Source organism: Sinocyclocheilus anshuiensis, unplaced genomic scaffold (assembly GCF_001515605.1).
Source record: "Sinocyclocheilus anshuiensis isolate Anshui unplaced genomic scaffold, SAMN03320099.WGS_v1.1 scaffold948, whole genome shotgun sequence".
Lineage (NCBI taxonomy): Eukaryota > Metazoa > Chordata > Actinopteri > Cypriniformes > Cyprinidae > Sinocyclocheilus > Sinocyclocheilus anshuiensis.
Window position 1 is genome coordinate 659,235 of NW_015549709.1, and position 15,744 is coordinate 674,978.

The 15,744-nt window shown below is 36.7% G+C and overlaps 1 protein-coding gene across 1 annotated transcript in view; it reads left to right on the forward strand.

The window, feature by feature from the left end:
- Window positions 1–15,744, forward strand: part of relt (RELT TNF receptor) — a 33,716-nt gene that overhangs the window by 15,755 nt on the left and 2,217 nt on the right. Inside the window, exons 5-11 of the mRNA XM_016450066.1 lie at window positions 1–67; window positions 215–267; window positions 1,834–2,088; window positions 8,506–8,586; window positions 8,672–8,750; window positions 13,229–13,450; window positions 14,380–14,551. The exon at window positions 1–67 is cut by the window's left edge and continues 7 nt beyond it. Coding sequence (XP_016305552.1) covers window positions 1–67; window positions 215–267; window positions 1,834–2,088; window positions 8,506–8,586; window positions 8,672–8,750; window positions 13,229–13,450; window positions 14,380–14,551 — 929 coding nt within the window. The remainder of the gene's footprint in view (window positions 68–214; window positions 268–1,833; window positions 2,089–8,505; window positions 8,587–8,671; window positions 8,751–13,228; window positions 13,451–14,379; window positions 14,552–15,744) is intronic.

Here is a 15,744-nt window from a genome sequence, read left to right on the forward strand (position 1 = left end):
TGAACCGCTGGATCTCGACTGCGCCGACCTCACACTCTGACGCTGTGTGTGGAGGATGCCTTCCCGGGTAAAGAACAAAAAATATTTAGTCATCGTCTTCATCATTGCATCACTTTGGTGTCACAACAGATGTGTTTTACTAGTCTCACAAACTTTCCAAAACTGAAATGGAAAGCTTAGAGGGGGCTTATTGATGAACTGACATATTTTTCAGGTTTCACCCTGCTGCTACACGGAAGTCCTCCACCCTCCACGCCTGCGTCAGGAGTAAGTGTTCAGCATTTCATACATCAGTGTTGTATGGAAGTTACACAGCAAACATGGAAAGTGAAGGCCGCACCCCTCTACTTGCTCAGTTTACTCATTTCACAAACCAAAAAGTACATAGAAGAAATACATTCAATAAATATTTGCATTTAATAGTATTAACATAAGAATGAATGATTCTTCTGCAAGATAATATGGTAGAAATGTATACCAAAATATTGGCTTTTTCACAATAACTTAAAATACGACGTATCCAACGATCAGAATTTAAAAATATATGTTTTTTTTTTTAATATTTACCATTATTCTTAATAGTAAATCTTATTAGATTCTCATTACTGTAATGAAGTTATTCTTATTTTTAAACCAAACAGCATAAATGATATAAAACATTAAATTTAAGCATATATATGAGCCAAAATCTGCTAAATCAGTGGTAATAATGAAACAACAGTTTTAAAAAGTGTTTTTTTTTTTCGATTACTTACAAAAGGATCTGCATTTTCATGGATTTAAATAAAAGATTTTTGCTATAAGAGACAATAAAAACAACTTTGTGCATCAAAACCAGTCCAAACATGTCAGTCTCTGAATCAGTGTTAATTTCGTTGATGAATAATTTTCATCGACGACATTTTCACTGACGACAACGAGACGATAACGAACTAAAACTCTTTTTGAATGACAAAAACTATGACGTAAATCTATTGACTATTGACGTCAACGAATAAAAACGAAAATGTTAGGGAGGGACGATTTGGGAAGAGATTCGTTCAGAATGAATCAGCTGTGTGGTTCGGAGGTTAGATGCGTATATGAACCGGCAGGACATAAGCTAACACACACTTGCTGCACATCGCATAAAACGTTCAAAAATGTCAATATGTGGGAGTAAGAGAAGAGCAGACATATGGATAAATCTGACGATGCACTTAATATCAAACTTATATAATGAGTTTGGAAATTTTAGAGAAATGCTTAATAAATGCATTACATTGTAACTAAACCCATTAGACTTTAGCAGACTAAATTTACTGTAGATTTAGTCGACTAAAATCTTATGATATTTAGTCGACTAAAACTAGACTAAAACTAAAAACAATTCAGATGACTAAAATATGACTAAAACTAAATGGCATTTTAGTCAAAAGACTATGACTAAACCTAAATCAAAATTTGCTGTCAAAATTAACACTGCTCTGAATATCATGTCATTTATTTATGCCACAAAATAAACTTTCTGTAGAAAAAAATATAATGAACTATGCAAAAGCATTTTATAAACATCTCCAGCACGTTTTATAATTACCCAAAAATTAAACATAGTTCACCCCTTACGCACATTATCACATCTGTGAAAAACTTAGGCTGGATGTCAGTTGGAATATTAGAACTAAAAACATCAACATAACACAATCAGTCACTAAATACTTGCCAGCTAAGAAATAAATAAGTAATACCTTACGATCCATCTGTCATGATTTGTTACATTTAATTACCCCTTTTGCATATTTTGAGCCTAGAATTGTATCAGTTGTAATTATGTCACGTTTATTCAATCTACAGAGCCATACAGCCGGCGGAGACGTAATGTTGGTAAGAGCACCCCCAGCAGGTCTGGAGCGGGAGGTGCGAACGCCACCAGTGTTCAGGGTCCAGAGGAGAAGAGTACGGAGTACGCCGTGTTTGCACTGGTGCCCATCTTCTGTGTGATGGGCCTGCTGGGGATTCTCATCTGCAACCTGCTCAAGAAGAAGGGCTTCCGCTGCAACGCCGAGAAAGACGGGGTGAACGCAGAAGCTGCCACTCCACAGAAAGAAGGTATGGTACATAATCACACGGGGACAGATTTATGCATAGACATTCTAGGCACTTGCCTATGCTCGCACGTCGAGGGGGGGCAATGAAGAGAAATATTTAAATTTTTTATACTACGGGCTACCAACAACAGCAAAAGAACCAAAACTCCAAAAGACATTGCCCTTTTGCATATTTTGAGCCTAGAATTGTATCAGTTGTAATTATGTCACGTTTATTCAATCTACAGAGCCATACAGCCGGCGGAGACGTAATGTTGGTAAGAGCACCCCCAGCAGGTCTGGAGCGGGAGGTGCGAACGCCACCAGTGTTCAGGGTCCAGAGGAGAAGAGTACGGAGTACGCCGTGTTTGCACTGGTGCCCATCTTCTGTGTGATGGGCCTGCTGGGGATTCTCATCTGCAACCTGCTCAAGAAGAAGGGCTTCCGCTGCAACGCCGAGAAAGACGGGGTGAACGCAGAAGCTGCCACTCCACAGAAAGAAGGTATGGTACATAATCACACGGGGACAGATTTATGCATAGACATTCTAGGCACTTGCCTATGCTCGCACGTCGAGGGGGGGCAATGAAGAGAAATATTTAAATTTTTTATACTACGGGCTACCAACAACAGCAAAAGAACCAAAACTCCAAAAGACATTGAGCAAATAATATAACAAACAATGGGATCAAAAAATTACAAACTATTTCAATGTTTTCCACCTTTTATTATCTACGTAAAGCACACTTTCTTTCTCCTGCTCTCTCTCTCACAAACACACACACATACAGTACAGACACACACACTCATGCACAGAAACTTGTTGTCAGCGCTGCTCCTTGAAATTTATCAGTAAAATAGTTTCAAGGCTGAAAAGCTACATGACATTAGCTTTTCAGGTGGTGGTAACGTTACTGTTCTTGAAGCAGTTCAACTTTTAGTTCGCTTTTAGTAGAGACACTGCTGCCGAACACTGCTGAGAGACGCACAGACGCAGAATATTCACACACACTTAATCTCTCTCTCTCTCTCTCTCTCTCTCTCTCTCTCACTCTCTAATAGCTGCATTAGACATATCAATGGCTCAAGCCTCCGTTATTAGATCTAAACGTTTTGGAATCTGCAAAGGAAAGCTTTGGATGAGGTGCGTAAGAAATTAGTTCAACACGCACGTTTTCATGACAGACAGATAGATAAAATTCAGCTTTTCGTCTCTGGAATAAATTTCATTTTAAAATATATTTAAATAGAAAACAGTTATTTTAAATGGTAATAATATTTCACAATATTAAAGATTTTACTGTATTTTTGAGCAAATAAACGCAGCCTTGGTGAGCAGAAGAGACTTCATTCAAAAACATAAAAAATCTTCCTGACCCCAAACTTTTGAACAGTAGTTTATATTACTTCAATAGGACATATATTCTGATTGGACCAAAAAGACATCATGTTCCACCATCTCTGACTATTTTCTTAATAGTTTTCAAATATTCAAATGCATTCATTTGACATCAGAAATGTGTGGATTTTGAGAACAAGTGGACTGTGGAGTCTTTTATCTCAAATTTGATATGAACCTTTTAAAGAAACCTTGTAATCAAAACTCCCTGAAAGTCAAGCATACAAAACAGTCCAGCGTACACCCATATTAATGATGCAAACGGCTCCATACAGCTCATCTGCTGTCTGTTAAAACTCACTCGACCTGAGCTTGATTTATGCTGAGCCCAGTGGCCCAACTGTTAGACTAAAATCCGCCTTCTCAGAGTGAAACTAAATAAATTCACTGTACACAATAAGAAGAGAGTGTTTTCTTCCCCTTTGTGTGTATGTGAATTAGTGGGTGGATCCGCAGCTGTTGTGATGAGCTCAGTGTTTCATCTACAGTAGCGCTAGTATATGATGATTCAGGTTCAGCCTGTAAAGCGAGTACATCTCCAGGAACAGAGTACATGACACCTTAATCACAGCATGTTTTACAGCTGAATAAGCAGAGCAGCAGAACTGGATTCGGGCTTTTGTTCAGGATGTCAGCCAGCATAATCGTTTGCGTTCAGTAAAAAAAAGTAGAATAAGGAAGTTAATCATGTAAGCAGAAAGAGGCTGTGCATGATGGTTAAAGGAATAGTTCACTTAAAAATTTAAACTTGCTGAAAATGTACTCACCATCAGGCCATCCAAGATTAGTTTGTTTCTTCATCAGATTTGGAGAAATGTCGCATTGCATCACTTGCTCACTAATGGATCCTCTGCAGTGAATGGGTGCCGTCAGAATGAGAGTCCAAACAGCTGATAAAAACATCACAATAATCCACAAGTAATCCACACCACACCACTCCAGTCCATCAATTAATGTCTTGTGAAATGAAAAGTTACATGTTTGTAAACAAAGCCATCATTAAGGCGATTTTAGTCTTCTATCCATAATAATGCTTTTCCAGTGAAAAAGTCATCTCATCTGAATCAGGAGAGAAATATGCACAGATCAAGCACCGTTTACAAGCCAATATAGTCTGATGGGACAACAGAAGATGGACTTTTTCACTGGAGGAAGCATTATTATGGATTATGGACTCATATTTTGGCCAGAAGCGACGGTTTAAAGGGGTCATATGATGCGATTTCAAGTTGTCCTTTCTCTTTGGAGTGTTACAAGCTGTTCGTGCATAGATAAGATCCCTGAAGTTGCAAAGACTAAAGTCTCAAAACCAAAGAGATATTCTTTATCAAAGTTAAGAAATGTGTTTTTTGAACATTAAAACATGTCAACATATTCTGTTATGCCAAATTCACCAAATAATGATCTTTAAAAAAGCATCATATGACCCCTTTAATGTTAAAGCGTCTTGATGGCTTTGTTTCTTACAAACACACAGCTTTCCGCTTCACCAGATGTTAACTGATGGACTGGAGTAGTGTGGATTACTTGTGGATTATTGTGATGTTTTTATCAGCTGTTTGGACTCTCATTCTGACGGCACCCATTCACTGCAGAGGGTCCACTGATGAGCAAGTGATATAATGCTACATTTCTCTAAATCTGTTCCGATGAAGAAACAAACTCATCTACATCTTGGATGTACTGAGTGTTAGGGTTAATTTTCAGCAAATTAAAATTTTTGAGCGAAGTATTCCTTTAAAGCTATACAAGATTGTGAGAGAATTATCGCCTTATAAAATAGCAGCACCATCAATATGATAAAAGACACTAATTTTATGTTTTTTTTTTTGCTCATGCAAAACTCGTGCAGTGCTAGAATGTTGTCAGGGCATTGCTGTGTGGTTGCTAAAGCGTTCTCCCCTTTCCTCATCTATCTTTGAGCAGCATAACACTCCCGCTGTATCTCCTTTCCTTAGATCAATAATTCAGTCGGTTCTCTGCTTGTAGATGTTCTCTAACTGCTATCACTGTACTACTGTTGACTAGTTCTAATGTGCTCAGTGTGAACTACATCAGATTCACATCAGCCTAGACACACTTAAACTACTAAAAACTGCAAGACCGCCAAGCGAACCCTCTATTTTAAGTGTTCTTACATACTTCAGAAGAAGAAAATAGCCTATTGTGTGACATAGTGCACCGTTTATGTAAGAAGTCTCGGGAACAAAGCCTATTGAAAATATCACAAGATAGCTATGAGGTGTTTAATAATGAAAGTCTTGGCTCGAGGGGAGTCTGAAAGCTTGTGTTGTATAAGTCTGGGTCGGATCCAGGATGGCATAGAGCGGGTGATGGCATGAGTCTCTGGGGTGTAATGGGGTCGAAATCATTTAACGAAGTAAAGACATCGCAGTCAGAATGCGGAGTTCCACTCGCTGTTGTTACGTCAGTGTTGCCTGTCGATTTCTGATGGTGCAGTACTAAATTAAATGTCTTTTCTTGGTACGATTACATAAGCACATTGCTTTCAAGCACTCAAGAGCACTTCTACCTTGACCAGCATTTCAATACTTCTAACAGTTTAACAGTAATCTGATAAATAGCAATTACACGTTTCAGCTGTGAGATGAATCCGTATAGATTTCCGAGCATTCGATTATCAGCTTTACTTTCTAAGAAAGGTCTGGTGCAGTATGTAGTAGATGATTCAGCTCAGGTTGCATCAGTATGATGTGCGCATTGTCTTTATGCCATTGGCCACACCTGCTCTTCTGAGATAAAACCATAAAGGTGTCAAAGATGCATTTCCCAGCGTCCTCCTGTCACTACAGAGAAAGCTCAAGCACAATAAGTGTACCAGTACAATAATGACAGAGCTAAAAAAAGAGCCTTTTTATGGCTTGCAGCAAGTTTGAAATTAGATTGAAGCCATTAGATAAGATTGTTCTGCAATACATTGCATCAAGTCTAGCGGGTAATTTTGCTGTAGATAGACAAACAGACATAGTATAACCTCACTATATCATCTGAAGCTAGAAAGTACAAAAATGTAGCTTTTGTTATTTCAGAAGACCAAAATAATATTTTACAAACATTAGTAGGCTAGACACCAGAAACGTCACAAGATGGTTTTAATGTAATGATCAGAATTTGTACAAGATTTATGGTAGAAATGTACATATATTCTAAAATTTTTGAACAAAATTTATAATTTTATTCAGCAATTATGCATTAAATAGATAAAAAAAAAAAAATTACATTTATAATGCTACAAAATATTTCCGTTTCAAATAAATGTGGTTCTTTTGAACTGTAAATAACTGTAAATAAAATGTATGACACTTTTAACAAAAATATGAAGCAGCACAACCGTTTTCAACATTGAATAATAATCAGAAATGTTTCTTGAGCAGCAAATCAGCACATTAGAATGATTTCTGAAGAATCATGTGACACTGAAGACTGGAGTAATGATGCTGAAAATTCAGCTTTGATCACAGAAATAAATTACATTTGAACAGATATTCAAATAGAAAACAGATATTTTAAATTGTTATAATTTTACTGTTTTTATTTTTAATTAAATAAATGCAGCCTTAATTGTTGAGCAAAAGAGGCTTCATTCAAAAACATTAGAGAATCTAACCAAGTCCAAACTTTTTGCAAATAAACTGATTTTATTTCAGACTGAAAAGTAAAGTGAATTTTCTAGCCAGTTTGTGATCAGATTTAAGCAGCAGGTGTTTTTAGTGGATATATGAAGTCAGTTCACAAAGGTGTCCTAGAGAAAGAGAGAAACCACAAATCAACATTATCCTCGAACCAAAAACAAAGTCACACAAGGTTTTCACCACTAGATCTATTGTTTTATCATTTGAGACTCCACAAACTTTGTTTTGTCAGATCTTTTGCTTTCTTTCCAATAAATAACACTGATATTTTGCATTGATATTTTGACGTTTTTAAGTGTCCTTTATTAGATGCATGAATATTATTCTAATGTGTGTCTTTGGTTGGTCAAAATAATAAAGCTGCGCGACAGTGCTGACGTTCATTTTGGGTGAATATAGCAGAGTGCTGAGTGAGCTCGCAGCTGCCTCACTGTGGAACTCTGGGATATAGTTACCATAGAGATGCTGTTAACTGCACACTGAGCCTTCTGTATGCTATAGAGACTGTCAGAGTTCAGCAGTGGTGTACAACATTTTTGGTGTATTATGATTCCTTCTGCCTGCGGTGATTAATGGTGAATTGGCATGTTTTTAACTCTTTTAAAAATAGCACTTAATGATGGGGATGACATAACGACAATACCACCCCCCCCTCCCAATTCCCAAAATGAAATTGAAAAAAAAATGCTATAATATATATATATATTTTCAATTTTTTTTCAATTTCATTTTAAGTTGTTAAGTGAATTTGTTACGTGCAATTGTCATTTTTATTACTCTTTATATTTCTATTTAGCTTTCATTGATTTTTATTTATGAATCTTTTTAATTATTGTTATGTATTAACTTATTTATTTCAGTTGGTTGGCAAGGCAATATTTTTTTTTTTTCATTTTTGTTTAGGTTTTTTATCAAATATTTATATTTTATTTTATTTCAGCTTCATTTTAATTACAGAAACTTATTTGTAATAGTTTTAGTTAACAATAGTAAAACTGTTGTGAAGTGTGAGGAAAAAAGACATTTAAATTGTAAAATATTTATACAGTATTTATTGTAATTTAATTTATGCTCAGTTTAATAAAAAATCATTGTTTGTACTGGATAATTTTATTTATTAAATTACAGTTATCAGGAAAAAATGCAAAGATAATAATAAAAAATATTCTAAAAATAAACTTCATTTTATTTATCCAAAATAAAATTTAATTATAAAAATATAATTTCTTTTTGGAAATTGGGGTGAAACTAGACTGTGACATTTCATCTTGCGATTCATACATTTATGTCCTGTTTTTTATATTTATTTGGCTTCTATTTAAAAACCCAGAGATAAAATATAGCAGAAAGTGTATATAAACTTAAACTGTTTGCTGTTTCTCGTCAGGAAACCCTTGTCCATACATTGTTGATGACCCCAATGAAGACACCATCGGCATTCTGGTGCGGCTCATCACAGAGAAGAAAGGTGTGTGATGTCACATTGAGCTCACCCTCACATCACACTGTGAGATCAGAATTTTATTGTGTCTCAATGTGTTTGTGTGTTACAGAAAATGCGGCTGCTCTGGAAGAACTTCTGCTGGAATATGAGAATAAACAGATGGCCCTCAACAAGAGCTCATCCATCAAGTAGGAATATACACAAACATGCTCGAAAAACTTACAGTCGGAGTCCAAAATTAACTTTGAATTGAGGAAATGCATTGTCCATAAATATTTCTTAACAGCAACATGCAACTATATTTAGTCATTTATTGCACAATATATTTTTGTCCCTAAAACAATGGGATTTTTAAGATGTTCTTTCCTTGCACATTAGTGACACACAGTGCAGGTCATTATGTCAGTATCATATATGAGTCAGTCTCTATCTGTGAAGCTGAACCTGTAACAGAAACATAAAGAACCATTGTAGTTTAGTTCCTCATATTTTTGTGAGAAATATTCCATATATAGTATGTGTCACCACAGGGAGGTCTGGAGAAGAATAAGCTTTAGGGATCCTAGATAACTGATGCGTTGTTATGAGTAAATGAGTAAATGGTTTGTATGTCTTCAAAGGATCAGATGATTGTTCTTACAATTCTATTTAAACCATGTATTAATTATGTTGCTGTTCCTAAGAAAGTTACAAAGCCAATTTATGTTCACATTCCCTAACTAGATAGAGAGTGACTTGTTTGCTCGAATGCTAGCTTAAATATTCCCATTATGAATAATAAAAAGCAAGCGATTTTTAAACAACCAGCTAAGCATGTAATTTATGAGATTATAGGTTTAATGTTGCCTTGTGAGATAATTACAAGGATTTAAAGTGTGAAACATACATTTTACACATAAGATTGAATACTGAAATTAATATTTTTATTCAGCAAGGATGCATTAAATTGATCAAACGTGGCAATAAACACATTAATAATGTTACAAAATATTTCTATTTCAAATAAAAATGCTGTTTATTGGAACTTTCTATTCATCAAAGAATCCTGAAAAAATCAAATGTATCACAGTATCTACACAATATGAAGCAGCACAACTGTTTTCAACATTGATAATAATAAGAAAAGCTACATGAGCAGCAAATCAGTATATTAGAATGATTTCTGAAGGATCATGTGACACTGAAGACTGGAGAAATGATACTGAAAATTCAGCTTTGATCACAGGAATAAATTACATTTTAACAGATATTCACATAGAAAACAGTGGTTTTAAATTGAATAATATTTCACATTATTACTGTATTTGTAATCAAATAAATGCAGCCTTGGTGAGCAGAAGAGACTTCTTTCAAAAGCATTAAAAATCTCCAATCTTTTGAATGTTAGTGTATGACTGAAGATGAGCACAGTTCATGCTTGAATCGTTGCATGACTCATCTCCTGCAGTAATGAAATGAATTGAGCTCTGAGAGGAATTCCCAGTTCTGAAACAGGAAGTAGTTTTCCATTAGCTGAGCTAGAGACGCAGCTCATTCTTGTAAACTCCTTAATGAAAAATCAATGTCGTGTTAGAAGAGCTAAGGGAGAGATCGTGCCTGTGTTAATAAGGTTGCACCTAGTTTGCGCTGACAAGCATATAAATCATCAAGAAGGAAGTGCGTGTTCATTTTCTGACTGCAGCATCACCAGTGAGGTCAAGGTCCTTTAAAAATCATAGAGAGAGTTAAAAACAATCATAAGTTCAGCTATTATTGAAAAAAAAAAATAGACTTGTTTTGGTCATTATTGTAGATTTATGTGTATATTTATTGACCGTTTTACCGCACATCCAATGAGATTTCAGAGTCATGATTATGCATTTTATAATGTCAAATGCATCCTAACAGATGCCTACTTCATCTCTCTGACATCACAGTTGTACAGTGACCTCTCGGAAATTTACTGGCACAGAGATCCGGTGTGCTGCCATCATCAGCGCCTGCTGAAATAACAGCATGTGCCGTCTGCTTAGTTCAAGAGATCCTTTAATTCTAGGCCCTTTTCTGCAGGCCGAGAGTGCTGCGTTATACAGCTGGCATCATCACAATGCAACTGTGGGAGGGGGCAGGACTACATCAATGTGTTTGGGTTTATGTGCATTCGGTGTGTCCGGAGAAAACCTGAATTAGGGCTGGACAATAATTCAATATCAATATGTATCGCGATATACTTTTTTCCAATAACGGTGATATGATTTTTAAACACATTTCCGATATTTCGATATACATTACCAGTGTTTCCCATACATTGATTAACGTTTGTAGGTACAGACATCTGCTATGGGAGTTCTTGTTTTTTTTTAATATATACAATTGTTCATCTATATCGGAATTATATTGTATCGACCGAAATTAAGAAATATATCGTGATATAAATTTTGGCCATATCGTCCAGCCCTAACCTGAATATACTTCAAGACTTATTTTAAGAACTATCTGCGCTGCTAGAATAACATGCATCTTTCTGTATGCCAAGAATCAAGCTTCATTGGTATGCCAAAGCATTAATAAACACTGGATTTTTGTAGTGCTGATGGGATAGCATTGCTATCTGGTTGCTTAGGTGTTCTGAGTAGTTTAAGGTGTTGCTATCTGGTTTGTGAAGGTGTTCTGAGTAGTTTAAGGTGTTGCTATGTGGTTACTGAATAGTTTAGGGTGTTGCTATGTGGTTACTAAGGTGTTCTGAGTAGTTTAAGGTGTTGCTATGGGGTTACTAAGGTGTTCTGAGTAGTTTAGGGTGTTGCTATCTGGTTTGCGAAGGTGTTCTGAGTAGTTTAGGGTGTTGCTATTATTAAATTATGGCAACAAAAATACAAAAAAAAGTAGTTTAAATCATTCCTCTATATATTTGTGCAGTTATAGAACCAGATCCATTGCATAAACCATAAACTGATTTCCAGTTTCCTGGAATATGTGAAATACTGAAGCTTTTCTTTTGCATTGGTCTGTGTAACTAGCGGTTAGCTGTGTTAGCATGATTCTGCTGTAAAACAGGCAGGAACACACAGACACAAACCCAAAACAAAACGAGTTTTTTGACCGAACAAACTTCCTAGAACTCTTCACGCTCTCCCGTGGAGGTAAAATCCTCTTCCTGTGCTTCTGACACAGTGTTTGTGGCGTCCCAAGAGTTTGGTCACTTAAAGTGCGTATCCTGTCCCAGCTCACAGTATTAGAGACAGAAAGAGAGGGACAGCGAGCGCGTGTCGGGTCGGGTCAGGTCGACGTCACGGGCCGCAGCAACTCCAGCTGGGATTCCAGAGTAACTCGCTCCCGATGCACAACCTTATGAAGAAGAGAAACAGAGCTGTGATGATCTGAGATAAGCTAAGCTGACTTGATTCAATTAAACTCCACTTCATTTCACGATTTCCTTCAGGCCTGTATGATATCCTCCGCTCTTTCACAGTGAAAAACCTGAAGCCAAAACATAAGCGATCTGACCTACATTCATCTAAATCCACATCTCCTCAAGCTTTTCCGAGAGCAACAACTTGATATTTACATGATTTGAGTGTTGTGTGCACATGCAGAACTCACTGTCACCATGACAAGGTGTAGCTGTGCGGTTGCTATGGTGTCCTAGGATTTTTTTGGGTGGTTTTCATCCAAATCCAAATGTGTTGCTGTGCCGTTGCTAAGGTATTCTGAGTGGATTCAATGTGTTGCTATGTGGTTGCCAGGGTGTTCTGAGTGGGTTTAGGGTGCTGCTGTGAGGTTGCTAGGGTGTTTTGAGTTGTTTTAGTGTGTTTCTAAGTGGTTGAGATAGGGTGTACTGAGTGGGTTTAGTGTGTTGCTATGAGGTAGCTACTGAGTGGGTTTAGTGTGTTGCTATGAGGTAGCTAAGGTGTTTTAATTGGGTTTGTGTGTTGTTATGTGGTTGCTAGGGTGTTCTGAGTTAGTTTAGGGTGTTGCTATGTGGTTACTAAGGTGTTCTGAGTAGTTTAGGGTATTGCTATGGGGTTACTAAAGTGTTCTGAGTAGTTTAGGGTGTTGCTATGTGGTTGCTAGGGTTTTATGAGTTAGTTTAGGGTGATGCTATCTGGTTGCTAAGGTGTTCTGAGTTGGGTGTTGCTATGTGGTTACTAAGGTGTTCTGAGTTAGTTTAGAGTTTTGTTATGTGGTTGCTAGGGTTTTCTGAGTTAGTTTAGGGTGTTGCTATCTGGTTGCTAAGGCATTTTGAGTAGTTTAAGGCATTGCTATGTGGTTACTAAGGTGTTCTGAGTAGTTTATGGTGTTGCTATGTGGTCACTGAGGTGTTTTGAGCAGTTCAGGGTGTTGCTATGTGTTTTTAAGGTGTTCTGAGTAGTTCAGGGTGTTGCTATTTGGTTGCTAAGGTGTTCTGAGTAGTTTAGTGCGTTGATATGTGGTTGCTAAGGTGTTCTGAGTAGTTCAGGGTGTTGCTATGTGATCGCTAAGGTGTTCTGAATCGTTTAGGCCATTGCTATGTGGTCGCTAAGGTGTTGTTTAGAGGCAACCTCTTGAGCAGAGATGCTCATGTGAGCATCACAAGCTTGAAATTAGCTTGCAACGTTTCCCAGTCCTTTGAGAGAAGGCAATTTTTTAAATATACACACAGTATGGCTATGAGTCTGTAAGTGTCTCTCTGTCTGTGTGTCTCTCTCAGGTTTCCGGCTCTTCCTCATTTCTCTCCGTTCCGTTCGTTGCCGCGGCTGTGTTCTCACCAGCATCATTTGCACACTATAAACGGGCTGGCCCCGCGCTCCGGCCTCTGCTGCTCCCGCTGCAGTCAGAAGAAATGGACCGAGCTGCTGCTACCCATCGATACGCACAAGAGCCCCACTAACCTGGTCAAGACACCGGAGGTCACCATCCTGTCTGTAGGAAGGTGAGAAAAAATAGAAAATAAAATATACAATTATGTGAATTCTGAGAAGAAAGGCCTTCATTTAAGCCCAAAAGTGTTGTTTCATTCCAGACATGAGAAATCTGTTTTTAGTAACACCTAGTGAATGTTATTAGACATCATAAATGCATTTCCCGTATAAAGACCATCCAAACCATATCCCCCCCAAAAATAAGATGCCTATTCTTAGGCAGTCTTGCATGTGTTATTTTAGTGTTTTTACATTCTATTATAGTATTTATTAATATTTTGAAATACTTTTCAATTGTAGTTTTCTTTTAGTAATTTTATTACAGTATGTGCTTTTGATATATATATATATATATACAATTTGAAATATTTTTTTCTTTTTTTTCAGTTTTAGTAATTGTATTAATTAAACTTTTATGAGTTTAATTTTTCATCTAATAATTCTATTTTATTTAATTTCAGGTTTATTTACATTATCAACCATGATATATTTTAGTAGTTTTAACTTACATTTTATGACTTTTTTAGGAATTAATCCCAGAAAGCATTGCAGTTAGCTAAAAATGAAAACAGGAAATGGAATGAATCAGCAAAAAAATAATGTAATGTGATAATAATAACAAAAATAGATTATCTAACTTCAAAATAATTAAATACTATTTCACCCAATATTTATGTGTTTTGTGTATTTTTGTGCTTATTTGAATATATTAACTTCAGTATATCAGTGCTAGTGTCAGAGTTCAGAGAGTCTACTGGAATCTGTCAAGTCTCTCAAGCTCACTAGGTTTTAGGGCAGACCTGTAAATCATCAGGTGTGTTGGTTTGGGGTGGTAATTGACGTCTCATTCTCACATACACACTCGGTTCTGCTCAGAGTGACACATCAGGTCTGTAGTTTCACTCACTGACCTCTGTGTCACCCGCATGTGAATTGGCAGGTTTCAAGTTGCTCAGATCCCAGAAATGAAGTCAGCTTCCAAGGAAGGGACCCAGCCGGAATCGAGCGATACGGACTCCATGTACAGCGGCCACACCGAGCCCGCGGAAGAGCGTTCCCTGCTGGGCGTGTCCTCTTCCTGTAACTCCGCCTCCTCAAAGTCCAGACAGGAGGTGAGTGAGTAAACAAGCGGAACAGGAATATTCCTCCAAGCGTGTTTGTGTTTCTGTAATACATCCTTTCGGCTCAGTTTGTAGTTTCCTCTTCCTCTTCTCTCCCTTTACTGCCTTGACCTGAAGTTCATTGTCTAAAGCCATGCATAAAAATCCCCACAGGAAATCTGGCACATTTGTCATCAGTAAATGAATGGGAAACACTTATAATTATTTCTTTAGTCATAGCTGACTAGTCCAGGTTAGTGAATACCCAGAGAAGAACACTGTAGACAATCTAACTTTTTTAATAACATAGTCTACTGATTTCCAAAAAATGCCTTGTATTATCTAATTTGATCATGCTGAGTTCAAAAATGTCAATTAAAAAATTCCATACAGTTTTGTACTGGGTTAGGCATAAAATACTGTGTTCAGATGCATTCATACATGTGAAAATGGGCTGAGAATTGAACAAATAGTTGCAATCTAGCTCAGATTCAGACAGGAATCGTGTGTTTGTGGCAGTTTTTCTGCTGACTAGGTGATAATACAAGACATCTTCACCTTAAAAATCATTGTCGGAAGCAAAAATGCTATGAAATGCACATATTTTGTGAGAAAGTGCTACGTGCTGGAGCAAAACAGCCACTATTTTTGGAATCAGCACCTCAAAGTGAGTAAAATTAGATCTCATTCAGCAAATGTGATGCAGGGCAGTGTAATAATTGTAGTGGAGTTGCATTGAGGGAAGGTCAGTCTTTGTTACCTAACGTAACAGTTTACCCTCTTGCATTAGAATTTGTGGGCGGTGGGCTAATGGCTTCACATTAACTATCAATAGCTCCGGGGATTTACAGAAATACCTCAAGGCTTCTCTTCACAATTCATCCTTACAGCTGCTCTGGGCATTTAACCCTCTGTGGCCTCATGGAATTTATAAATGACACACAGAACAACACTAGAGAATTGCTTTCCTTTTTATAAAGTCACACTGAATAAAAGTTATATTACAATAAAAGTATTTCATTTAAAAACAAAAAAACAATTACTGACCAGTTTTGAACTTTTGAATGGAAGTGTAAGGTATTTATATAGATATATTTTGTATGAAAAATTATCATAAAGCTGTTTTCTTTTAATCCAATTGTTTTTTGACTAATTAACAATGAATAAATTATATATATATATATATATATATATATATATATATA